The following is a 26,648-nucleotide window of genomic DNA, read 5'->3' as shown; positions in this document are numbered from 1 at the left end:
CATAGAGTTCTTGGCTCACAATACAAGGTCAATGGCTTGACTTGACCCTGTAAAATACTACAATGTGATTCCATGCATTTGACCATAGAAAACCCTTCCTCAGAATACTGTATACAGGTGGTGCCTCCTTCTAACTGAACCCAAGTGACCTACATTCAACCTGACACTACATCTGCATAAGAAAGATGTACAAACCCATCTCCAACTCTCTGTCTGTCCAGGTGGCACAGAATAGCCTACAGTGTGGAGGGCAAGTCAGTCACCCTGTACCTGGACTGTGAGAAGGTGCAGACTCTGGAGTTACTGAGAGGGGACAATCCCCTGGTCAGCACGGAGGGGGTGATCGTGTTTGGAACACGACTACTGGACGAGGAGGTGTTTGAGGTAGGACACCAGGGCGAGGGAGTCAGGGTTGGGTGTGAATGAAGTAGTGTCATGGACTGTATGTAGGATTTGGTATGTATGTACTGTAGTCTCATCAGTAACAGAACACAAACTGGTTCATTCTGGTATTGGATCTGAGAAACATCAGTATTATTTGTTGGAACTTGTCTTAACTGGATTCTTGGCATAATGTAATATTCACTCACTCATCTTTGCTCACTCCTCGGAGCATAGCGCCTCGACAAATGGATCTCCACGCCGTCTTATTCTAGGCCAGGTCCCAGGCTGATGTGGTGTTGAGTCCCAGGTCGCGTATGTCGTTGTCCAACTGGTTGGATGACCTGGTTCTCGGTCTTCCTCTTGGGCCTGGCCAGTTGGGGGAGGATTCCTTCAGTATAAGGGCAGGCTCCAGAGGTGGGATTGATCTGACCAGGTGACCGAACAGTCGGAGTCAGGAGGCTCTGACCAGGGAGGAGACAGGGATGGTCCATCTTTTGATGTATTGTGGAGCTCTGGATGTTTTACTTTAAAAAAAAATATTTAACCTTTATTTAACCAGGTAGGCCAGTTGAGAACAAGTTCTCATTTACAACCGCGATCTGGCCAAGATAAAGCAAGGAAGTGCGACAAAAACAACAACACAGAGTTACACATGGGGTAAACAAACGTACAGTCAATAACACAATAGAAAAATCTATATACAGTGTGTGCAAACAAAGTAAGATTAGGGAGGTAAGGCAATAAATAGGCCATAGTGGTGAAATAATTACAACTTAACATTAATACTGGAGTGAAAGATGTACAGATGATGATGTGCAAGTAGAGATACTGGGGTGCAAATGAGCAAAAAAAGAACAATATTGGGATGAGGTAGTTGGGTGGGCTATTTACAGGTTGGCTGTGTACAGGTGCAGGGATCGGTAAGCTGCTGAGACAGCTGATGCTTAAAGTTAGAGAGGGAGATATAAGACTCCAGCTTCAGTGATTTTTACAATTTGTTCCAGTCATAGGCAGCAGAGAACTGGAAGGTAAGGCAGCCAAAGTAGGTGATTGGCTTTGGGGGTGACCAGTGAAAAATACCTGCTGGAGCCCGTGCTACGGGTGGGTGTTGCTATGGTGACCAGTAAGCTGAAAGGCTGGGCTTTACCTAGCGAAGACTTGTAGATGACCTAGAGCCAGTGGGTTTGGCGACGAATATGTAGCGAGGGCCAGCCAACGAGAGCATACAGATCGCAGTGGTGGGTAGTATATTGGGCTTTGGTAACAAAACGGATGGCACTGTGAAAGACTACATCCAATTTACTGAGTAGAGTGTTGGAGGCTATTGGTTGGAGGCCGAAGTCAAGGATCGGTAGGATAGTCCTTTTTTCGAGGGTATGTTTGGCAGGATAAGTGAAGGAGGCTTTGTTGCGAAGTAGGAAGCTGATTCTAGATTTAATTTTGGATTGGAGATGCTTAATGTGAGTCTGGAAAGAGAATTTACAGTCTAACCACACATCTAGGTACTTGTAGTTGACCATATATTCTAAGTCAGAACCGTCCAGAGTAGTGATGCTAGTCGGGAGGGTGAGTGCAGGCAACGATCGGTTGAAGAGCATGCATTTAGTTTTACTTTACTTAAGAGCAGTTGGAGGCAACGGAAAGAAGTGTGGATGTGGTCACGCCATGTGATGCCCAGTATGCGGCAGAGGCACTCGGAGTCAAAGGCGTCCAGGTGACGTGTGAGGTCCAGGGTGAGGGTCAATGACGTGTGAGGTCCAGGGTGAAGGTCAATGACGTGTGAGGTCCAGGGTGAAGGTCAATGACGTGTGAGGTCCAGGGTGAAGGTCCATGACGCGCGAGATCCAGGATGGGAGTCCTCACACCGTGGGGAGGTGTAGTCTTCCCTAGTGATAGTCCACCTTAGAGTCAGCCTTGGCTTCATCAGCAATGGTGTCATACCACTTCTGTTTGTCCCTTATTCTTATCTCGTACGTCAAGACGGTCCAGGGTCAAGTCATCCTGGTTCATCCGAGTAGAATATCATTTTTGTTGAGGTTTCGCGGCAGTAGCTCTCCGGTAGCTTGTCTGGATGTGGTATCAAATACTGGGATCATCTACACTGAGTGTACAAAACATTAGGAACACCTGCTCTTTCCATGACATAGACTGACCAGGTGAATCCAAGTGGAAGCTATGATATCTTATTGATGTCACTTGTTAAATTCACTTCAATCAGTGTAGATGAAGGGGAGGAGACAGGTTATGTGTATGTGTGCCATTCAGAGGGGGAGTAGGCAAGACGAAATATTTAAGCACGCTTTCGAACTCGGGATGTGGTAGTAGGTGCCAGGCGCACCGGTGTCAGTGTGTCAAGAACTGCAATGCTGCTGGGTTTTTCACTCTCAACAGTTTCCTGTGTGTATCAAGAATGGTCAGTCATCCAATGGACATCCAGTCAACTTCAAACAACGTGGGAAACAATGTTGTCAACATGGGCATCCCTGTGGAACGCTTTCGACACTTTGTAGAGTCCATGGCCCGACGAATTGAGGCTGTTCTGAGGGCAAAAGGGGGTGCAACTCAACATTAGGAAGGTGTTCCTTATGTTTTATACACTCAGCGTATATGAGCCGTTGCCTAGACAATACCGCGAGGAGGTTAAATCAAATCAAATCAAATCAAATTTTATTTGTCACATACACATGGTTAGCAGATGTTAATGCGAGTGTAGCGAAATGCTTGTGCTTCTAGTTCCGACAATGCAGTAATAACGAGCAAGTAATCTAACTAACAATTCCAAAAAAAAAAAAACTACTGTCTTATACACAGTGTAAGGGGATAAAGAATATGTACATAAGGATATATAAATGAGTGATGGTACAGAGCAGCATAGGCAAGATACAGTAGATGATATCGAGTACAGTATATACATATGAGATTATGTAAACCAAGTGGCATAGTTAAAGTGGCTAGTGATACATGTATTACATAAGGATGCAGTCGATGATATAGAGTACAGTATCAACGTATGCATATGAGATGAACAATGTAGGGTAAGTAACATTATATAAGGTAGCATTGTTTAAAGTGGCTAGTGATATATTTACATAATTTCCCATCAATTCCCATGATTAAAGTGGCTGGAGTAGAGTCAGTGTCATTGACAGTGTGTTGGCAGTAGCCACTCAATGTTGGTGGTGGCTGTTTAACAGTCTGATGGCCTTGAGATAGAAGCTGTTTTTCAGTCTCTCGGTCCCAGCTTTGATGCACCTGTACTGACCTCGCCTTCTGGATGACAGCGGGGTGAACAGGCAGTGGCTCGGGTGGTTGATGTCCTTGATGATCTTTATGGCCTTCCTGTAGCATCGGGTTGTGTAGGTGTCCTGGAGGGCAGGTAGTTTGCCCCCGGTGATGCGTTGTGCAGACCTCACTACCCTCTGGAGAGCCTTACGGTTGAGGGCGGTGCAGTTGCCATACCAGGCGGTGATACAGCCCGCCAGGATGCTCTCGATTGTGCATCTGTAGAAGTTTGTGAGTGCTTTTGGTGACAAGCCGAATTTCTTCAGCCTCCTGAGGTTGAAGAGGCGCTGCTGCGCCTTCCTCACGATGCTGTCTGTGTGAGTGGACCAATTCAGTTTGTCTGTGATGTGTATGCCGAGGAACTTAAAACTTGCTACCCTCTCCACTACTGTTCCATCGATGTGGATGGGGGTGTTCCCTCTGCTGTTTCTGAAGTCCACAATCATCTCCTTAGTTTTGTTGACGTTGAGTGTGAGGTTATTTTCCTGACACCACACTCCGAGGGCCCTCACCTCCTCCCTGTAGGCCGTCTCGTCGTTGTTGGTAATCAAGCCTACCACTGTTGTGTCATCCGCAAACTTGATGATTGAGTTGGAGGCGTGCATGGCCACGCAGTCGTGGGTGAACAGGGAGTACAGGAGGGGGCTCAGAACGCACCCTTGTGGGGCCCCAGTGTTGAGGATCAGCGGGGAGGAGATGTTGTTGCCTACCCTCACCACCTGGGGCGGCCCGTCAGGAAGTCCAGTACCCAGTTGCACAGGGCGGGGTCGAGACCCAGGGTCTCGAGCTTGATGACGAGCTTGGAGGGTACTATGCTGTTGAATGCCGAGCTGTAGTCGATGAACAGCATTCTCACATAGGTATTCCTCTTGTCCAGATAGGTTAGGGCAGTGTGCAGTGTGGTTGAGATTGCATCGTCTGTGGACCTATTTGGGCGGTAAGCAAATTGGAGTGGGTCAAGGGTGTCAGGTAGGGTGGAGGTGATATGGTCCTTGACTAGTCTCTCAAAGCACTTCATGATGACGGATGTGAGTGCTACGGGGCGGTAGTCGTTTAGCTCAGTTACCTTAGCTTTCTTGGGAACAGGAACGATGGTGGCCCTCTTGAAGCATGTGGGAACAGCAGACTGGTATAGGGATTGGTTGAATATGTCCGTAAACACACCGGCCAGCTGGTCTGCGCATGCTCTGAGGGCGCGGCTGGGGATGCCGTCTGGGCCTGCAGCCTTGCGAGGGTTAACACGTTTAAATGTCTTACTCACTTCGGCTGCAGTGAAGGAGAGACCGCATGATTCCGTTGCAGGCCGTGTCAGTGGCACTGTATTGTCCTCAAAGCGGGCAAAAAGTTATTTAGTCTGCCTGGGAGCAAGACATCCTGGTCCGTGACTGGGCTGGGTTTCTTCCTGTAGTCCGTGATTGACTGTAGACCCTGCCACATACCTCTTGTGTCTGAGCCGTTGAATTGAGATTCTACTTTGTCTCTGTACTGGCGCTTAGCTTGTTTGATAGCCTTGCGGAGGGAATAGCTGCACTGTTTGTATTCAGCCATGTTACCAGACACCTTGCCCTGATTAAAAGCAGTGGTTCGTGCCTTCAGTTTCACACGAATGCTGCCATCAATCCACGGTTTCTGGTTAGGGAATGTTTTAATCGTTGCTATGGGAACGACATCTTCAACGCACGTTCTAATGAACTCGCACACCGTATCAGCGTATTCGTCAATGTTGTTGTCTGACGCAATACGAAACATCTCCCAGTCCACGTGATGGAAGCAGTCTTGGAGTGTGGAGTCAGCTTGGTCGGACCAGCGTTGGACAGACCTCAGCGTGGGAGCTTCTTGTTTTAGTTTCTGTCTGTAGGCAGGGATCAACAAAATGGAGTCGTGGTCAGCTTTTCCGAAAGGGGGCGGGGCAGGGCCTTATATGCGTCGCGGAAGTTGGAGTAACAATGATCCAGGGTCTTTCCACCCCTGGTTGCGCAATCAATATGCTGATAAAATTTAGGGAGTCTTGTTTTCAGATTAGCCTTGTTAAAATCCCCAGCTACAATGAATGCAGCCTCCGGATAAATCGTTTCCAGTTTGCAGAGAGTTAAATAAAGTTCGTTCAGAGCCATCGATGTGTCTGCTTGGGGGATATATACGGCTGTGATTATAATCGAAGAGAATTCTCTTGGTAGATAATGCGGTCTACATTTGATTGTGAGGAATTCTAAATCAGGTGAACAGAAGGATTTGAGTTCCTGTATGTTTCCTTCATCACACCATGTCACGTTGGCCATAAGACATACGCCCCCGCCCGTCTTCTTACCAGAGAGATGTTTGTTTCTGTCGGCGCGATGCGTGGAGAAACCCGCTGGCTGCACCGCTTCGGATTGCGTCTCTCCAGTGAGCCATGTTTCCGTGAAGCAGAGAACGTTACAGTCTCTGATGTCCCTCTGGAATGCTACCCTTGCTCGGATTTCATCAACCTTGTTGTCAAGAGACTGGACATTGGCAAGAAGAATGCTAGGGAGTGGTGCACGATGTGCCCGTCTCCGGAGTCTGACCAGAAGACCGCTTCGTTTCCCTCTTTTTCTGAGTCGTTTTTTTTTTTTTTGGTCGCTGCATGTGATCCACTCGGTTACACTGGTTGTAAGGCAGAACTCAGGATCCGCATCGCGAAAAACATATTCTTGGTCGTACTGATGGTGAGTTGACGCTGATCTTATATTCAGTAGTTCTTGTCGGCTGTATGTAAAGAAACCTAAGATGACCTGGGGTACTAGTGTAAGAAATAACACGTAAAAAAACAAAAAACTGCATAGTTTCCTAGGAACGCGAAGCGAGGCGGCCATCTCTGTCGGCGCCGGTTAGCACTCTGACTTAAACCCTAATGCAATATACCTACTATAAATTATATTTGTAGTCCTGAATAAATTATTTTATTGAGGTGTGAATGAGATCCTTTAAAGCCACAACGGACAAGATTAAAATAACCATTATTTCCATGTGAGCTTAATTCATCAAATATGCCTGTTAGACCAGTGGAGATACTCACTCGCGTCATATATTAGCTGAATATTCTGACACGAACCCGCAGGGGATCCCGATCCCATTAACCTTGTTTAAACCAGGATGACTTTCTCTTCTCATAACCTCATTTCTGTCCCGGCCCATACAAATGAAAGAGATGGCACATTCCATCACATACTTCACTAATTGTGTTCAGTTATGAACATGCAGGCTGGAGCAGTATGTATTGTTGCTGTAAGCTTTAATGGGGTGTGAATGGGTGGGGCGCAGAACGGTTGAGAGTGGAGCAGCAGGTAGGGGAGGACTAGGATGTTTGCGGAAGAGAGTGGGGGGGGGTGCAGGTACTGTTCAGACATGCTCTGATCTGGCCACATCTTTTCTACTGTGATCAAATACCTGGAAATGACCCTCAACATTTATATTTGTATGAGTGAGTTTGGATGTTTTGGAGAGTGTGTGGTGTTAGAGGTGTTGACATTTGAACAGACAGCTTTATATTTTGACGTTTCAGAGTGTGCGTGAGTGTGAACATGTGTCAATGAATGTGTGAGTGTTGTTCATGCCTGCTGATTGGGAGGATTGATCTTGTGGGAAGAGTGTTTATCCCTACGGCGACACTCGTCAGGGCTGCTGTCCTCATCATTATCCCTGAGTAGCTGTGGAGGGCAAAGGTCACATATTAAATGATGGCTTGGGTTGTTTGAGCTTGGTGAAAGTGTTTGGGGAAATGACAATGTCCTTATGGATCCTTAAAATTGGAATGGACACTGAACAGTGAGTTATGATGTGTAGTTAAATATGTGAATAACATAATATGTGTGTGTGTTTCTGTGTGTGTGTGTGTGTCTGGATGTGTGTGCCGTACATATGTGCTTTCAAATCAAACAATAAAAAGATAAATGAATTCCAAGTAAAGCTCATATTCTTTTATTTTCATTTCCCTAACCCTGTTCTATAAGTCATTCCCAATGTCTCTCCCAGGATAGTGTGCAGGCCTAGTCCATTGTAATTCCAATGCCGCTCCACTCTTAATTCAGTAGCCTCCAGCATAAAGAGAGCCGAATAGTGTGGCAGTCCAATCTCTGCTCATGTCCGCAGACCCTGAGACACAGAGGGGGAGAGTAGGAGGGGGTCACAGAGCACACACCCTCCCATCTCTCAGGCCCCTCAGGGTACCATCCCAACCCAGATTTTGCCTACTTGAGACATTGCAAAAGTACAGATGAAGGGATATTATCTGGCCCTAATGGGTTAATGTACACAAACTTCAGTCTTCTTCAGTCTTCCACCCTCTCAGAACCAGGTGTCCCCTGATGTTCTCACATAGACAATAACTATACAATCTCCCTCTAGCCACGCCCCCACACAATAACCTCCCCACCCGCTGATGGCTTAACTTTACCTCAACTGCTTCTCCTACTCCATAAGTAATACTTAATGGCCTCCCATGCCATTAGGTTCATCCTCCCGCTCTTACTTTAACAGAAACCCCTCTCTCTCCCAAATATATCAGTCTTCTTTCTGCAATTAAGCAATGCTTCCCCTGAACATTCCTTGCATAAAACAACTGTAAAGATCCATTTTCACCCCAACCCCATCTTTCCAAACATCCCATTTATCATTCGTCAGGCTTTTAAAAAAAAGCGTCCCTTTGACATCCTTATGACTAATACCCGTCAATTATCAACATACTCTTTAGCATTCTCTCTGCTCTGCTCTTTCTGAATAGCCTAAGTGAGTGAGATGCCAGCTCATGTGTCCCATTTTGAATGGCTGTGGGTCAGGGCTGTGTTGACCTGGATGAGGCTGGTACTGGGGGACAGATTAGAGGTTGGCCTTGTTCGCAGGCCCGTTCTGTTCCCAGGACCCAGGAGGGATCCAGGGGGCCAGTGTTCCGGCCCAGTTCCCCCAGCGTGGGAGAACATAGTGTGGGAGCTTGGGGACGGTGGTCAGCCCCTAATGCCTCTATTGCTTCCAGATTGCCTTCAAATGACTGTTGGTGTTGTTTACACACGTGCAGAGCCATGGACACAAGAATGTGCACGTACATACTGTACACACACACACACACACACACACACACACACACACACACACACACACACACACACACACACACACACACACACACACACACACACACACACACACACACACACACACACAAGTACAAGTACACACACGCACGTACACATACTAAAACAATAATTTAACTGTCCACAATGTCTGGGCTCTATGTGGGCAGTTTGTGTGTTTTTTTTGCCTCGTCTCACAGTTAGATATGATCCAGCCCAGTGTTTATGTGTGAACAACATCTGACCGTGTCTGTCTGTCTGTATTAGTCATTGTATTATTGCTGTGAGTAATCAGGCCCCCTTAGAAAACATTCAGAGTTTTGGTGTTGGTTTGGCTAGATGTTGGGTTGTTATCAAGCATGTCTTAAAGGGCAGTTTTGATATTGATAGAGGAATCTCATGGATAGCTGGAGAGATTGGAAAGGCTGCATTAGTTAGTCAAGGTCTGTCTGTTGTAGATGCATTTCCTCCTTTCTAAGGATTGTATTCAGATGTTTTGACATCTGTTGCCCTGCAGGCTAGTAAGAAGTCTTTCTTCTTGTTTACTGTAGTGAGGTGAGGTGTAGTCATATTCAGTGCAGTGTGTGTTGTTGTTGCTGTTGTTTTTGCTGTTAGGGGTTCAAGCAGCGAAGCTGTTAATGCCCTATTGTATTTCTTCTGGTTAGTTATTATTATACCGTATTCTTCCCCCAAGAAAAATTACATGCAAATTCCTGTGAGATGGTAAGTCTAGGAGGACACAACTTGGCATGATGGTAACGGCCCGTGGGTCACACCCTCTCTTGCAATACCATGCCAATTGGCCACATTGTGGCACTATAACAAGCGATGGAAAATGCTAAATCATGCTACTCAATAGTTGTGATGGAGAGTCATGAAATTTGGTGCATAGGTCCCACTCCTCACAAGGAACAAATTTGCCTCTTGGAACTATAAGGTGCCTTTCCCCACATTTAGAATGATGTGAAAACACTTAAAACACTGAAACTGAATGACTGATCTGCACAAAAATGTATATATGGCATCTATGGAACAAGCTCTCTCAATGCACTATTTTTCAGTCTAGTATGTCAAACAACAGGGCAACTGCTGACCAATAAACATTCACATGGACCTGATCTGGCACATAAATAGATATAAATCCAACATAGATATTCGTATTGTAATACAACTTGGTACATAGGTTCCAAATACGGTTTAGACTCAACATATACAAGCACATTTAGATTGACCGCATGGTGGCACTATTTTTATTAACTAGGCAAGTCAGTTAAGAACAAATTCTTATTTTCAATGAAGACCTAGGAACAGTGGGTTAACTGCCTGTTCAGGGGCAGAACAACAGATTTGTACCTTGTCAGCTCAGGGGTTTGAACTTGCAACCTTCCGGTTACTAGTCCAACACTCTAACCACTAGGCCACCCTGCAGCTATAACGGGCACATATTTATATTTCTTGATCAGTTCGACTCAGAGTGGTGAAATTTGGCACACATGCTCAGGGATATTAGTCTAGCTAACGTATAAAATATGGTTCATTTTGGCCACACTGTGGCACTGTTGGACAAGAAAAACAGTAATGCAAGCTCATTGGCTCATAGCAGCCATATTGTTTGAGCTAGAGTCCTGTAAAATGGAAGAAGCCACTTATAGTGGTCAATATCATAAAAAATAGTTCAAAATACATTAAACTCATATAGCATGATCTGATTGATGTTTCGTTCGCATATCTGCGAAGAGTGGTAAGGAGTACAGAGGACAGCTTATCCTTGGGCAATGTGTCCAATTTGTCTTGATGGTGGCACAGTGGGCCCACAGCTTGAACCCCGGAATTGCTGCTTGCAGCTATATTCATTGTTGTTGTTGTGTATAAACCTGTTGGTCCTATTAGCCCAGGGAGATACAGACTGTATAACAATGCTACAAAGGAGTGTTTGATGACTCCTAGTTCAGGCCAGTTCTAGCCACTGTTTATGGAGTGAGATCTCATTAGTGGAGAAGAGGTGAAGTCCGTTCACTGTGGCTATAACAAGGTCTATATAATAAGGCCTTAATTGGCTGCTATGAAAGGGAAAGGGAAAGGGGAAAAGAGAATACCACAACTGAAATGTATCTTCCACATTTAACCTAACCCCTCTGAATAAATACCAGCTAACTAGCACCACAGTGCAGGCCCAGGCACCATAAAGCAAGCCCCCACTTCCAACCACTCTAGTCCTATGTTAGTCAATGGAGCAGCTCTATTGGCTGAAACATTGGTATCAAAGATCCATTACATTGTATACAGAGTATCCAATAGTACTAGCCTGTTGGAGATTCTTCATTCTTCAGTGGAGCTGAGCCTGTGTGTCACTATGGGAACTAGACAGCACTGTGTGACTGTGACCTGATGTTGTTTGTTGGTTTTTGTCATCAGCACTTCAGAGGAGGAACTGTATTTTTTATTTAACTAGGTAAGTCAGTTAAGAACCAATTCTTATTTACAATGAGAGCCTACTGGGGAACAGTGGGTTAGCTGCCTTGTTCAGGGGCAGAACGACAGATTTTTACCTTGTCAGCTCGGGGATTCGATAGAGCAACCTTTCAGTTACAGGCCCAATGCTCTAACCACTAGGCTACCTGCCGTCTGTCTCCCAGACTGTGGTCTAAGTCATCTACACACGAATTCTCCTGAGATATTTGCAGCCACTGTAATGTGCTGATAGATGGATAAGGATGACTCCATGTCTAAAGATGTGCTCTGTGGCTCTGGCTCTGTAATGCTATACATCTGCTGCGCAGGGACAAAGTAGTTACGAAGCTGACCAGCCGGCCGGCGCCAGCTAGGGGGAGTGGGGAGGGATACAGTACCAAAGGTGGAACAGGGCCTTTGATCTTTGGCTGAGAATCTCCTCTCTCTCTCTCTCTCTCTCTCTCTCTCTCTCTCTCTCTCTCTATCCTCCTCTCTCTCTCACACACACTATCTCTCTCTCTCCCCCCCTCTCTCGCTCTCGCTCTCTCTCTCTCGCTCTCTCTCTATTCCCCCTCTCTCTCTCTTTCTCACTCTCTCTCTCGCCCCTCTCTATTCCCCCCTCTCTCCCTCTCTCTCTCTCTCTCTCTCTCTCTCTCTCTCTCTCTCTCTCTCTCTCTCTCTCTCTCTCTCTCTCTCTCTCTCTCTCTCTCCCTCTCTCTCTCTCTCTTTCACACTCTGAAAAGGTGTGGTAGAATTTGATGTTAATTGGGTTTTTCATCTCTGGAGCATTAACTGTTGTGTAACCTAGTAGTTTATGTTGGCTAAATACTGGCCTGAGATCTGTGCTCGGTGAGATCTGAGTGAAGCACTAATAAAAAGTGCTTGGTAATGAGTTGGGGACCATTTAGCTGGGTGTGCTAGCGTGTGTGGACTCAGTGGGACCAGAGGGAGACCAGGGGGGGGGGGTCTGTCTGTGTGTTTATGTGTACACACACTCTGGCCCTCCGGGGCAGGCTGGGGATGTGAAGGGGTGTTTGAAATGGGAGTGTGACGGAAGTATTTGACTGTTATGTGTACACTCAGCACCCTGCTAGAAGCCTGGGAACAGAGGGGTTTTGGGAGCAACAGTCACAGTAGTACTGGCCATTTTATACACACAGGATATTCACATGTGAAACGGCTTCAGCTCTATGAAACACATTCTCTTAGCGGTATGGCAACATCCTACAGAGCATTATGTTTCCCAGCCATTTTCATCCTGGTCCTCCGAAGCCGTCGCAGTGCTTCTCATAGACTGCCAGAGTGATGTGCTGATCCTTTCTGTCCCTGTATGTTTGTCTGTGAGGTTAACATGATGCTTATATGTTTTTCTGTATGCTTGTCTACCTGCCTTTCTGGTGTGTGTGTGTGTGTGTGTGTGTGTGTGTGTGTGTGTGTGTGTGTGTGTGTGTGTGTGTGTTTTCCAGGGAGAGATCCAGCAGTTGTTGATTCTGGAGGACGCCCAGGCGGCGGCTGACTACTGCCTGCACTACATACCTGACTGTGACTCTCCCCTGTCCTACAACAGGCAGGCCCAGAACCCTGAGCAGGTCAGTACTCCAGCCACCAGGGGGAGACACCCTCTGACATACACACATACTCACACAGTACACACACACTATTCCACTCCCCCTTCACCTGTCTTGTTTTATTATCAGGGATTCATCCACCCAAAATATCCTCTTCAAACTGTAACAGTATTTCTTTATTTCGGTCCTCTTTTCTCTCGATGTATTTCTCTCTCGCTCTCCTTTCTCTCTCTCTCTCATCTCTCTCTCTCTCTCTCTCTCTCTCCTTTCTCTCTCTCTTTTCTCTCTCCTCTCTCTCTCTCTCTCTCTCTCTTCTCTCCCTCTTCTTTCATATATGTATGCAATGAAATAATCTGTTCTACAGTAGTTGATGATGTGGGTTTCTGGCTGCTAGAAACCAGGTTGTAATTCCATCTGTAATTGGTGAACAGGGACACTGTAGATGCTAACATGACACACACAACCTTACAACCTCAGTAAAACTGCAAATGAACACAAAGACATGGATTGCATTCTACACCTTCAATAAAACCCAGATGGTCCTTGATCATAATTTGATTATGGAACAGAGAGTGTATTTGTCTGGACTGCTTTAGAGATGAACTCACATAGCGATATTTCCAGTTTGAGTTCTCTCTATGCTGGCTCAACATTTCAGAGATACAGTTTCATGTTGAGGCTTTGTGCAGGTCCTGACTACACAGCACAGTGCTGGCTGCTACAGCTGCTTCCTCAGCCCCTTGTTTCTCAGCCAACAGATAAAACGATGAACAAGCAGCATGCATATCAATAAGGTCTGCCAGAGACCTGCCCTGCCCTGCCCTCTGTAGCCCAGCCAATCCCAGCCTTGGCCATTTACTGTATCACATGATTTATCACTACCCAGTCTTCTCGGCCTAAGGGCCCTGAACACACCACTCAAACACAGGGAGGCCAGGCCAGAGCAGAATGAGACATCAGTCAGCCAGCATCAGAAGGAGCTCCTCCCTCTGTCTTTGATAGTGAGCCAGCAGCAGAGTGGTGAATCTCTACCATGGCAGTGTTGAGCTGCTTCAGCTTGAACACACACAGCCTTGAGCCCCGTAAATATCACAGGATATCACCACTTTGGCTCTTCCCCTCTTCACCGGGCCTGCTTGGGCAATGGGATACACTTGGGAGAGATGAGTTACATTATGATGTATGTGTGTGTCTTTATGTTTGAGAAAAGTGTTTTGGAGGGAGGGAGAGAGGAAAAGTAAGAAATATTGATTCATGCGGCCTGCAGGGAGATCCTGTCAGGGTCTGTGAGAACAGTGTTCTGTGTGTAGCCTCCTACGCCTGGCTGTGTGTCTGGGTGTGGGTGTGTCCAATTCCTGGCGCTGCTCCTGGGACTGTCCATCAGTGTCAATCAGACGTAGAGCGTGTTGGCTATTCTAGATCTACAGCTGAGAAACCTGCTCTGTGTCCAAGACCTTGTCAGCATCACTCACTCTACTCACTTTATATCCTCCTCACACTGACCCTGTTTACAAACCATCACAATCTCCTCATCAACGTATTTACCAGAGCAGATCTTCAACAACGTTCTCGTACAAAGGTCTTCAGTAATAGTGACAGATATGGATATGAGTTAAAAAAGGACATGAATGACATTTATGTTTACATATTTTAACAGCCCAACAGGGTCATAAACACACTGACCCCTGACCTCATGAGAAAGTATGTTCTCTCTGTTGACAGGCCAGTGGTAAACAATGATAAATAAACAGTAGTCTCATTCAAGACTACTCTGTGTGTGTGTGTGTGTGTGGGGGGGGTCTTGATCTATGCCTGGCCCTACTGGATGTGTGCATAGTGTCTCTCTTCTCTTGGCATGTTATGTTTCAGGTATTTCACCATGTTGTTGTTTCTCTTGTTCCTGCCCCACCTCCTCCCTTGCCCCCCCTTTTCATAAAAGACCTCTCTACTTAAACTTGATCCCATGATACAAAGCAACGAGCCAGAGGAGCCAATGAAACGCTCCAAAAAAGACAGGAAAGGGAAAAAGGACAAAAAGAAGCGTGACAAGAAGGTGAGGGGCAAGAAGAGAAAAGAAGGAGAGGCGGGCCCAGAGGAGGAGGGTTTCATCCAGGTGTCCACTGTTTTGCCTGGAAAACAATCCCAAGAAACCTACTATCCCACTGAAAAGCCATCTACGATGGAACTGTTCACTCCTGAAGCTGTCACCCCATCTGAAGCCCCTGACCAGACCACCATGATCCCAGAGAGGCCCACACACAGGCCTGACTCTGACATTGAGGACCCCTCCGTGGTGCCCAGTGCACTGCCTGAGTCAAAGGTCACTGAGGAGGTAGACTGAAAAGTTACAATGCAGCTACCCTTCCCCTCCATCCCATCCCTAACAGAGCACTGACCCACTCTCCCAGAATGCCTCATCTACACCCTCTGTCAACCTGCTCCTCTCCTCACTATGACCTCTAACCTAACCAGCACTACCCTAATCACCTCCTCCTCTTCCAGGACTCACAATGGAACACGGAGAATCCCTGCATCCCTCTAGATCTAGATTAAGTAGAATATGCAGACAATCTAGAATTTAGACTGTGTTCTACACTGTGTTATAACACATAGACAACTGTGACTCAATTGTCGCAGTAGTTGTTTATGGGTTGCAAGACATTAATAGGAATCTAGTTGTGTGGATAACACTAGTTCTGTCTTTAGTAGTACCTGTAGTTGAACATACATATCTGAGTAAGTGGTATGTATGAGGTGTTGTGTGTTGTAGTTTTTCTGTGATGTCTCCTTGACCTAAGCTATACATGTATCCAAAACGGTATGCCTCCTGTGTTGCATTCAGTCTTTCAAAAGTTGTTTTGTCAGCAAATATGTTGGTAAAAAAAAAAGTCTCCATGATTGAACTCTATAAAGCTTATCGTTTGCTACTTTTGCTAATTTGCTGAATTATCTTATTTTCTTACTCTGGCTGTAATGGCTGTCACAGTCCATGTTATGCTGCCATCACTACCTGGTTGTGAAATATTCCATCACCATAGAATGATTTAATAACACACACTGAGGCTTGCTACATGTATGACCTGCCTATTCCCATAACCAACACCTGTGCTGCTAACTAGCTTAGCAAACTATACGCTGTGATAGGCTGTGTGAAATGGAAGCCCTGGGCAAACTCAGTGGACTGGGCAGACAGACAGACAGACCATAATGTTTCCCAGTGTCTCCGTGGTTTCTGTTACCATGGTTCTGACCTTAAACGCTCTGGCGTTGTGCAGGAGGAGAGGCTGGACAAAAAGCCCCAGATGGAGGAGTTTGACGACAACTTCTACGGCGACCTGTACGATGACCTCGCCGTCTCCATGGTAACAGCGGGTCCCAATATCAGCGAGTACGAGGTCAGTTGAATTGAGATTTTGATGTACTGTATGTTCATACGGTGAAGCTGGGTTTTAGTACCACCGTCGTGTTCTGTAGCAGCTCAGTTATTAATGTGGTCATTGTCATGTGGTCAATGGCACCATGTGATTTACTGGCATGTTGTGTGGACTCGTAGGCTGTAGCGTACGAGGACATAAGTAACGAGACAGAGAACCAGGAGTATGAAGAGTATGAGACGTACGAGGACGGATATGGCTTTGCAGAGAGAGAAGGGGATGATACCTGGGATGGAGAGGTAGGACTCATCAATCATTCAGTTCAACTGTATTCACTCAGAGACTGCTGAGACTGCTGTACATGACCTACAACTGCTGTACACACAGTAGGTCATCAATCACCTCACGTGTCTGTTCATGTGTCTGTCCGCCTGTGTCTGTCTGTGCCTCAGGCCAGTGGCAGAGCACTGAAAGGAGAGAAGGGAGAGCCTGCCATCGTTGAACCGGTGAGCTTGAGTATTCAGACATAATGTTGCTCATGGGAATCCATTTTAGGCCCTTAAGATTTTATTTTAGGATTTTTCTGTCAAGTCGGTGTTTTGTTCATGTAATCTTTATGACTCTATAAAGACTATATGGAGTATTTATGTTGAAATATCTCTGGTATGTACTGAATGTGTTTATATGTCATTGGCATATCTCTGTGATGTTGTGCAGGGTACACTGGTGGAGGGAGCAGTCGGCCCCCCAGGACAGGAGGTAAAACCCCTGCTCCAAGTCATTACCACTACATCATATTACATTGATACTACATTGAAACTACATTGAAACTACATTGATACTACATTGAAACTACATTGATCCTACATTGATACAACATTCATAACTATTACTCCATTGTATTGCCCACATTGTTACTACATTGATTCTACATTGATATTACATTTAAACTACATTGAAACTACATTGATACTACATTCATATTACATTGATACTACATTTAAACTACATTGATTCTACATTGATATTACATTTAAACTACATTGAAACTACATTGATACTACATTCATATTACATTGATACTACATTGATATTACATTGATACTACATTGATACTACATTGAAACTACATTGATACTACATTGATACTACATTCATATTACATTGATACTACATTGATATTACATTGATACTACATTGATACTACATTGAAACTACATTGATACTACATTGAAACTACATTGATACTACATTGATATTACATTGAAACTACATTGATACTACATTGAAACTACATTGATACTACATTGAAACTACATTGATACTACATTGAAACTACATTGATACTACATTGAAACTACATTGAAACTACATTGATACTACATTGAAACTACATTGAAACTACATTGAAACTACATTAATGCTGCATTGATACTACATTGAAACTATATTGATCCTACATTGATACTACATTGATACTACATTGAAACTACATTGATACTACATTGAAACTATATTGATCCTACATTGATACTACATTGATACTACATTGATAACTATTACTCCATTGTATTGCCCACAGTGTTACTACATTGAAACTACATTGAAACTACATTGAAACTACATTGAAACTACATTGATATTACATTGATGCTACATTGAAACTACATTGAAACTACATTGATATTACATTGATACTACATTGATACTACATTTAAACTACATTGATGCTACATTGATACTACATTGATATTACATTGATACTACATTGATATTACATTGAAATTACATTGAAACCACATTGATAGCTATTACTCCATTGTATTGCCCATATTGATACTATGGACCAGTGCTGATTGACTGTATGTTTATTCTCCAGGGTATTCCAGGTGGACAAGGACCAATGGGCCCCCGAGGACCCAGTGGAGACCCAGGTGATTTGGTGAGTATCCTCACCCGTGGAGTATTGATCCATAGTGGACTGTCCTCTGGGACAGTATGATCACAGTTAGGGACCACAGGGACTGTCCTCTGGGACAGTATGACCACAGTCAGGGTCCACAGGGACTGTCCTCTGGGACAGTGTGACCACAGTCAGGGTTCACAGGGACTGTCCTCTGGGACAGTGTGACCACAGTCAGGGTCCACTGGGACTGTCCTCTGGGACAGTGTGACCACAGTCAGGGTCCACAGGGACTGTCCTCTGGGACAGTGTGACCACAGTCAGGGTCCACAGGGACTGTCCTCTGGGACAGTGTGACCACAGTCAGGGTCCACAGGGACTGTCCTCTGGGACAGTATGACCACAGTCAGGGTCCACAGGGACTGTCCTCTGGGACAGTGTGACCACAGTCAGGGTCCACAGGGACTGTCCTCTGGGTTTGACCGTAACCACAGATTGACCACAGCCTACACAAACAGGTCAGGGATGCTGTGACCTCACTGTGGTCTTGACCGTAACCTTCCTGGGCTTAAGGGACTAAAGGACTGGTGATGACTCATGTGTGGGTTCGACCTAATTCTCTCTGTTGGACTGTGTGTGTGTATGTGCATGCCTTTGTGTGTTTGTGTTCCCTCCCTGAAAACCGCCTCGCTCCCACAGACACAAACCAACAGATGCTCAGTCGTCTCTAGTGATCTAAAGGATTTTTAATGATGTTGTTGTAGTTGAAAAACGTGGAGGTCTTCTAGGTTTCACCTCAAATCAAACACATCAAATCAGATCATCAAACAAATGCTTTCTTCTTTCAAAGCAGATCAGAAGCAAATGTATAAACAGTGTTCCATAATCCTGCCTATCTACAATATTTCATCTTCATTGTTTGTTATGCCTTACAGTATACAACAGTATTCTCAGTGTGACAGATACTGCAATAAAGGTTCCTATTGAGCCTTTGTCTCTGCTGCAGAGAGTCTAGGTGATTGTCAGTTTGGGATTAGCTCTAATTCTTTATGAGGTGCTTATGGGTACATTAGGCTTCTGATAGGGGCATCAAGCGGAAAATCATCAACTGTTTCCCCTCCTCTCTAGAGACAAGCTGATTGATATGAAACAAAGAGTGAGTGACATGCCCTCTGGAACTGAAGCAGAGGTTGTTTTAACAGAGTTGGATTTCAGGGATCATTCTCATGTGTTTAGCCTTATGTCCACATTGGAACACTCCCACTGTACATACTTGTGTTTACAGGCCTGTACTGTACATACTTGTGTTTACAGGCCTGTACTGTACATACTTGTGTTTACAGGCCTGTATTGTACATACTTGTGTTTACAGGCCTGTACTGTACATACTTGTGTTTACAGGCCTGTACTGTACATACTTGTGTTTACAGCCCTGTACTTGTGTTTACATACTTGTGTTTTGTGTTTACAGGCCTGTACTGTACATACTTGTGTTTACAGGCCTGTACTGTACATACTTGTGTTTACAGGCCTGTACTGTACATGTGTTTACAGGCCTGTACTTGTGTTTACAGGCCTGTACTGTACATACTTGTGTTTACAGGCCTGTATTGTACATACTTGTGTTTACAGGCCCTGTATTGTACATACTTGTGTTTACAGGCCTGTATTGTACATACTTGTGTTTTACAGCCCTGTATTGTACATACTTGTGTTTACAGGCCTGTACTGTACATACTTGTGTTTACAGGCCTGTACTGTACATACTTGTGTTTACAGGCCTGTACTGTACATACTTGTGTTTACAGGCCTGTACTGTACATACTTGTGTTTACAGCCCTGTATTGTACATACTTGTGTTTACAGCCCTGTATTGTACATACTTGTGTTTACAGCCCTGTATTGTACATACTTGTGTTTACAGCCCTGTATTGTACATACTTGTGTTTACAGCCCTGTATTGTACATACTTGTGTTTACAGCCCTGTATTGTACATACTTGTGTTTACAGGCCTGTACTGTACATACTTGTGTTTACAGGCCTGTACTGTACATACTTGTGTTTACAGGCCTGTACTGTACATACTTGTGTTTACAGGCCTGTACTGTACATACTTGTGTTTACAGGCCTGTACTGTACATACTTGTGTTTACAGCCCTGTATTGTACATACTTGTGTTTACAGCCCTGTATTGTACATACTTGTGTTTACAGGCCTGTATTGTACATACTTGTGTTTACAGGCCTGTATTGTACATACTTGTGTTTACAGGCCTGTATTGTACATACTTGTGTTTACAGGCCTGTATTGTACATACTTGTGTTTACAGGCCTGTATTGTACATACTTGTGTTTACAGGCCTGTACTGTACATACTTGTGTTTACAGGCCTGTACTGTACATACTTGTGTTTACAGGCCTGTATTGTACATACTTGTGTTTACAGGCCTGTATTGTACATACTTGTGTTTACAGGCCTGTACTGTACATACTTGTGTTTACAGGCCTGTATTGTACATACTTGTGTTTACAGGCCTGTACTGTACATACTTGTGTTGTTCACTGTATAAACCCTCATACAGTCATGACTAGTATCCTCCTCCCTCCCTCTCTCTCTCCCTTTGTCTCTCTCAGGGTCCTCCAGGACGTCCTGGTTTAGCTGGGGTTGATGGGATACCTGGTCCTCCAGGAACAATGCTGATGTTACCAGTAAGAATTAGATAAAACTCATCATTTAAACTTCCTTCAGCTGAACATATTCTCATTTTCAGTTCCCATTGACTATGGCTGAATCCCAAATCACTCCCTTCCCCTCTGCCCACAATTTGAGCATTCACGCGCGCCTCCCCCATTTGCACAAGTGTCCAATAGCTGAGGGAGAGAAAATGATCAAAGGTGTAGGAGCTAATTAGACCCTCAGATAGCAGGGCTGCAGGCTTCAGGGCTGCAGGCTTTACTATCCTGACACGCACTGAAATATTTTTGTAGCATGTGCAATTTCATACGAAAGAGATGTGCCTGATTATATGCCACATGCATCTGTTTTAACTCTTACTGAGGTATATATCCTGTAAAACGGACAGGAGGGATTTGTTCATTTGAATTTCATGCTGTTTTATTATTTAAAAGTGAAACGTGAGTTGCATCATTCAGGTCAAGAGTGTGCCCAGGGAGAGCCCTCCTAGGGAGTTGGTAGGGGTGTGGGGGGTGGTTTGGGGATTCCCCACATGTGAAGCTGTCCTGAGGGAGGGCAGTGACAGCTCTGAGCCACTAGGTGGAGCTGTGAGATTGAATGCTGATGAGGCCAGGTTAAATCTACATTGTGTATTCCCATAGACTTATACTGCGTGTATTTAGGTTGATCACTCTACCCCTTCCTCATGTAGTTCCAACATGGTGGTGATTCTCAGAAGGGGCCTGTGGTGTCGGCCCAGGAGGCCCAGGCTCAGGCCATCCTGCAGCAGACCAAGGTAACGGCCACCTGTCCACTACAACTATAACCTGGAACATCATTACTGCTTTTACATTAGAAATGAGCCTTAACTTATCTAACCATGTCCTTCTTACCCTTGTTTATTCCAGATGTCGTTGAAGGGACCCCCAGGTCCACTGGGTCTTACAGGGCGACCCGGCCCACTGGTAGGATACCCACCTAGTTCAAACCAAAGGCCACAATCTTAAATTCTACCTTATTCTCTATCTACACCTGGCAGATACTCCCATATCTACAGTCCACCACAACCACATTGACCACAGCCCATTTTGTCTCCATGCACATACAAACACTCAGCAGTCTGATCATCACTAATGTGACCTAACAGGATTTTTATATGTCCTTGTTTGGTTTGACTGTCTTTCCTCTCGGTGTTTAGGGTCTTACTGGTCCCTCTGGACTTAAAGGTGACGCTGGAGATCATGGCCCCAGGGTAAGAGGATATTCTATTTTGACTTGCTACCACAGAGCAGTCAAGGTCCATTTAGATTTTGAAGTGTCCTGCTGGTCTCACTCTCTCTCTGTCCCTCTCTCTGTCCCTCTCTCTGTCCTCCCCCCTCCCCCTCCCTCTTCATCTCTCTCCTCCTTCTCTCCCCCTCTCTCTGTCTATCTTTCTCTCTCCTCCCCCCCCTCTCTGTCTATCCTCTCCCCTTCTCCTCCTCCCCCTCTCTCTGTCTATCTTTCTCTCTCCTCCTCCTCCTTCCCCTCTCTCTGTCCCCCTCCCTCTTCATCTCTCTCCTCCTCTCTCTCTCTCTCTTTCTCTCTCTCTCTCCTCCTCCCCCTTTCTTTGTCTATTCTCTTTCTCCCTCCCTCTCTCTGTCTATTCTCTCTCTCCTCCTCCTCCTCCTCTATCCTCTCTCTCTCTCCTCCTCCCCCTCTCTTTGTCTATTCTCTCTCCCCCTCCTCCCTCTCTCTGTCTATTCTCTCTCTCCTCCTCCCCCCTCTCTTTGTCTATTCTCTCTCTCTCTCTCCTCCCCCTCTCTCTGTCCCCCTCCCTCTTCATCTCTCTCCTCCTCTCTCTCTCTCTCTTCTCTCTCTCTCTCCTCCTCCCCTTTCTTTGTCTATTCTCTTTCTCCCTCCCTCTCTCTGTCTATTCTCTCTCCTCCTCCTCCTCCTCCTCTATCCTCTCTCTCTCTCTCCCTCCCTCTATCTGTCTATTCTCTCTCTCCCCCTCCTCCCTCTCTCTGTCTATTCTCTCTCTCCTCCTCCCCTCTCTTTGTCTATTCTCTCTCTCTCTCTCTCCCTCCCTCTCTCTGTCTATTCTCTCTCTCCCCCTCCTCCCTCTCTCTGTCTATTCTCTCTCTCCTCCTCCCCTCGCTATGTCTATTCTTTCTCTCATCCTCCTCCGCCCCTCGCTATGTCTATTCTCTCTCCTCCTCCTCCTTCCCCCTCTCTGTCTATTCTCTCTCTCTCATCCTCCTCCTCCCCTCGCTATGTTTATTCTCTCTTCTCCTCCTCCTCCTCCTCCCCCTCTCTGTCTGTTCTCTCTCTCTCTCTCCTCCTCCTCCCCCTTTCTCTGTCTATTCTCTCTCTCTCCTCCTCCTCCCCCTCTCTCTGTCTATTCTCTCTCTCTCCTCCTCCTCCTCCCCCTCTCTGTCTATTCTCTTTCTCCTCCTCCTCCTCCTTCCCCCTCTCTGTCTATTCTCTCTCTCTCCTCCTCCTCCCCCTCTCTTTGTCTATTCTCTCTCTCCTCCTCCTCCCCTCTCTCTGTCTATTCTCTCTCTCCTCCTCCTCCCCTCTCTCTGTCTATTCTCTCTCTCTCCTCCTCCTCCCCCTCTCTCTGTCTATTCTCTCTCTCTCCTCCTCCTCCTCCCCTCTCTCTGTCTATTCTCTCTCTCCTCCTACTCCCCCTCTCTCTGTCTATTCTCTTTCTCCTCCTCCTCCTTCCCCCTCTCTGTCTATTCTCTCTCTCTCCTCCTCCTCCCCTCTCTCTGTCTATTCTCTCTCTCCTCCTCCTCCCCTCTCTCTGTCTCTCTCTCTCCTCCTCCTCCCCCTCTCTCTGTCTATTCTCTCTCTCTCCTCCTCCTCCCCCTCTCTCTGTCTATTCTCTCTCTCTCCTCCTCCTCCCCCTCTCTCTGTCTATTCTCTCTCTCTCCTCCTCCTCCCCCTCTCTCTGTCTATTCTCTCGCTCTCCTCCTCCTCCTCCTCCCCTCTCTCTGTCTATTCTCTCTCTCCTCCTACTCCCCCTCTCTCTGTCTATTCTCTTTCTCCTCCTCCTCCTTCCCCCTCTCTGTCTATTCTCTCTCTCTCCTCCTCCTCCCCCTCTCTCTGACTATTCTCTCTCTCTCCTCCTCCTCCCCCCTCTCTCTGTCCATTCTCTTTCTCCTCCTCCTCCTTCCCCCTCTCTGTCTATTCTCTCTCTCTCCTCCTCCTCCCCCCTCTCTCTCTGTCTATTCTTTCTCAGGGTCCCCATGGTACCCCAGGTCCTGCAGGACTCAACGGGAAGTTAGGAAAGAGGGTGAGACTTCTTAGTGAGCTGTGTGACATTGTTGTCATGCTCCAGATACCCAACTGTGGACTGTAACTCTATACAGATGTTCTGAACTGTTGTTGTATTCTTTTATCAGATACAACCAACTGTTACTACAACACGTCTTTTCTCTCTCGCCTGGCCTGTCCATTCTTTGACAGTAGTGTCAGTGGTAGTGTGTAGGTTATGAGTGTTAGAGTGTACTGTGTCCCTGGCAGATGGCTGTGTTACTCTGTATGTGTGTCCTCTCCTAGGGCCGGGCCGGAACGGATGGAGGGCGTGGAGCACCGGGGGAGACGGGGGGAAAAGTAAGCTTCCTAAAATCACATTTCATCACAGTGAAGTGGGTGAAAATCAGAGTAAATTGTGTTAAGGCAGAACCTCCGCTGCTCAAGTTTGTTTGTGTGTAGTGTACTGTACCTGCACAGTGGATAGTTTGTTTGTGTGTAGTGTATTGTACCTGCACAGTGGATAGTTTGTTGTGTGTAGTGTATTGTACCTGCACAGTGGATAGTTTGTTGTGTGTAGTGTATTGTACCTGCACAGTGGATAGTTTGTTTGTGTGTAGTGTATTGTACCTGCACAGTGGATAGTTTGTTGTGTGTAGTGTATTGTACCTGCACAGTGGATAGTTTGTTTGTGTGTAGTGTATTGTACCTGCACAGTGGATAGTTTGTTGTGTGTAGTGTATTGTACCTGCACAGTGGATAGTTTGTTGTGTGTAGTGTATTGTACCTGCACAGTGGATAGTTTGTTGTGTGTAGTGTATTGTACCTGTACAGTGGATAGTTTGTTTGTGTGTAGTGTATTGTACCTGCACAGTGGATAGTTTGTTGTGTGTAGTGTATTGTACCTGCACAGTGGATAGTTTGTTTGTGTGTAGTGTATTGTACCTGCACAGTGGATAGTTTGTTGTGTGTAGTGTATTGTACCTGCACAGTGGATAGTTTGTTGTGTGTAGTGTATTGTACCTGCACAGTGGATAGTTTGTTTGTGTGTAGTGTATTGTACCTGCACAGTGGATAGTTTGTTGTGTGTAGTGTATTGTACCTGCACAGTGGATAGTTTGTTGTGTGTAGTGTATTGTACCTGCACAGTGGATAGTTTGTTTGTGTGTAGTGTATTGTACCTGCACAGTGGATAGTTTGTTGTGTGTAGTGTATTGTACCTGCACAGTGGATAGTTTGTTGTGTGTAGTGTATTGTACCTGCACAGTGGATAGTTTGTTAGTGTGTGGTAGTTTGTGTACAGTTAGTTTGTTTGTGTGTAGTGTATTGTACCTGCACAGTGGATAGTTTGTTTGTGTGTAGTGTATTGTACCTGCACAGTGGATAGTTTGTTTGTGTGTAGTGTATTGTACCTGCACAGTGGATAGTACCTGCACAGTGGATAGTTTGTTGTGTGTAGTGTATTGTACCTGCACAGTGGATAGTTTGTTTGTGTGTAGTGTATTGTACCTGCACAGTGGATAGTTTAGTTTGTGTGTAGTGTATTGTACCTGCACAGTGGATAGTTTGTTGTGTGTAGTGTATTGTACCTGCACAGTGGATAGTTTGTTGTGTGTAGTGTATTGTACCTGCACAGTGGATAGTTTGTTTGTGTGTAGTGTATTGTACCTGCACAGTGGATAGTTTGTTGTGTGTAGTGTATTGTACCTGCACAGTGGATAGTTTGTTGTGTGTAGTGTATTGTACCTGCACAGTGGATAGTTTGTTGTGTGTAGTGTATTGTACCTGCACAGTGGATAGTTTGTTGTGTGTAGTGTATTGTACCTGCACAGTGGATAGTTTGTTGTGTGTAGTGTATTGTACCTGCACAGTGGATAGTTTGTTGTGTGTAGTGTATTGTACCTGCACAGTGGATAGTTTGTTGTGTGTAGTGTATTGTACCTGTACAGTGGATAGTTTGTTTGTGTGTAGTGTATTGTACCTGCACAGTGGATAGTTTGTTGTGTGTAGTGTATTGTACCTGCACAGTGGATAGTTTGTTTGTGTGTAGTGTATTGTACCTGCACAGTGGATAGTTTGTTGTGTGTAGTGTATTGTACCTGCACAGTGGATAGTTTGTTGTGTGTATTGTACCTGCACAGTTGTTTGTTGTGTGTAGTGTATTGTACCTGCACAGTGGATAGTTTGTTTGTGTGTAGTGTATTGTACCTGCACAGTGGATAGTTTGTTGTGTGTAGTGTATTGTACCTGCACAGTGGATAGTTTGTTGTGTGTAGTGTATTGTACCTGCACAGTGGATAGTTTGTTTGTGTGTAGTGTATTGTACCTGCACAGTGGATAGTTTGTTGTGTGTAGTGTATTGTACCTGCACAGTGGATAGTTTGTTGTGTGTAGTGTATTGTACCTGCACAGTGGATAGTTTGTTGTGTGTAGTGTATTGTACCTGCACAGTGGATAGTTTGTTGTGTGTAGTGTATTGTACCTGCACAGTGGATAGTTTGTTGTGTGTAGTGTATTGTACCTGCACAGTGGATAGTTTGTTGTGTGTAGTGTATTGTACCTGCACAGTGGATAGTTTGTTGTGTGTAGTGTATTGTACCTGCACAGTGGATAGTTTGTTTGTGTGTAGTGTATTGTACCTGCACAGTGGATAGTTTGTTTGTGTGTAGTGTATTGTACCTGCACAGT

General features: G+C 45.4%; 1 protein-coding gene across 2 annotated transcripts in view; it reads left to right on the top strand.

Annotated features, from left to right (window-relative positions):
* The window catches only part of LOC112225749 (collagen alpha-1(XI) chain-like), an 89,166-nt gene that overhangs the window by 17,973 nt on the left and 44,545 nt on the right, over positions 1 to 26,648 (top strand). The window contains exons 4-17 of one of the 2 annotated variants that reach the window (XM_042307178.1): positions 222 to 384; positions 12,671 to 12,793; positions 14,712 to 15,104; positions 16,048 to 16,167; positions 16,326 to 16,445; positions 16,599 to 16,652; positions 16,864 to 16,905; positions 18,026 to 18,088; positions 20,684 to 20,758; positions 21,436 to 21,519; positions 21,632 to 21,688; positions 21,922 to 21,975; positions 23,947 to 24,000; positions 24,267 to 24,320. In XM_042307178.1, the coding sequence (XP_042163112.1) occupies positions 222 to 384; positions 12,671 to 12,793; positions 14,712 to 15,104; positions 16,048 to 16,167; positions 16,326 to 16,445; positions 16,599 to 16,652; positions 16,864 to 16,905; positions 18,026 to 18,088; positions 20,684 to 20,758; positions 21,436 to 21,519; positions 21,632 to 21,688; positions 21,922 to 21,975; positions 23,947 to 24,000; positions 24,267 to 24,320 (1,456 nt within the window). The remainder of the gene's footprint in view (positions 1 to 221; positions 385 to 12,670; positions 12,794 to 14,711; positions 15,105 to 16,047; positions 16,168 to 16,325; positions 16,446 to 16,598; positions 16,653 to 16,863; positions 16,906 to 18,025; positions 18,089 to 20,683; positions 20,759 to 21,435; positions 21,520 to 21,631; positions 21,689 to 21,921; positions 21,976 to 23,946; positions 24,001 to 24,266; positions 24,321 to 26,648) is intronic. The other variant, XM_042307179.1, reaches the window with a different exon arrangement.

This window comes from Oncorhynchus tshawytscha, linkage group LG27 (genome assembly GCF_018296145.1).
Source record: "Oncorhynchus tshawytscha isolate Ot180627B linkage group LG27, Otsh_v2.0, whole genome shotgun sequence".
NCBI lineage: Eukaryota > Metazoa > Chordata > Actinopteri > Salmoniformes > Salmonidae > Oncorhynchus > Oncorhynchus tshawytscha.
The sequence above is the reverse complement of the archived record's forward strand: the minus strand, read 5'-3'. Positions and strand labels throughout refer to the sequence as shown.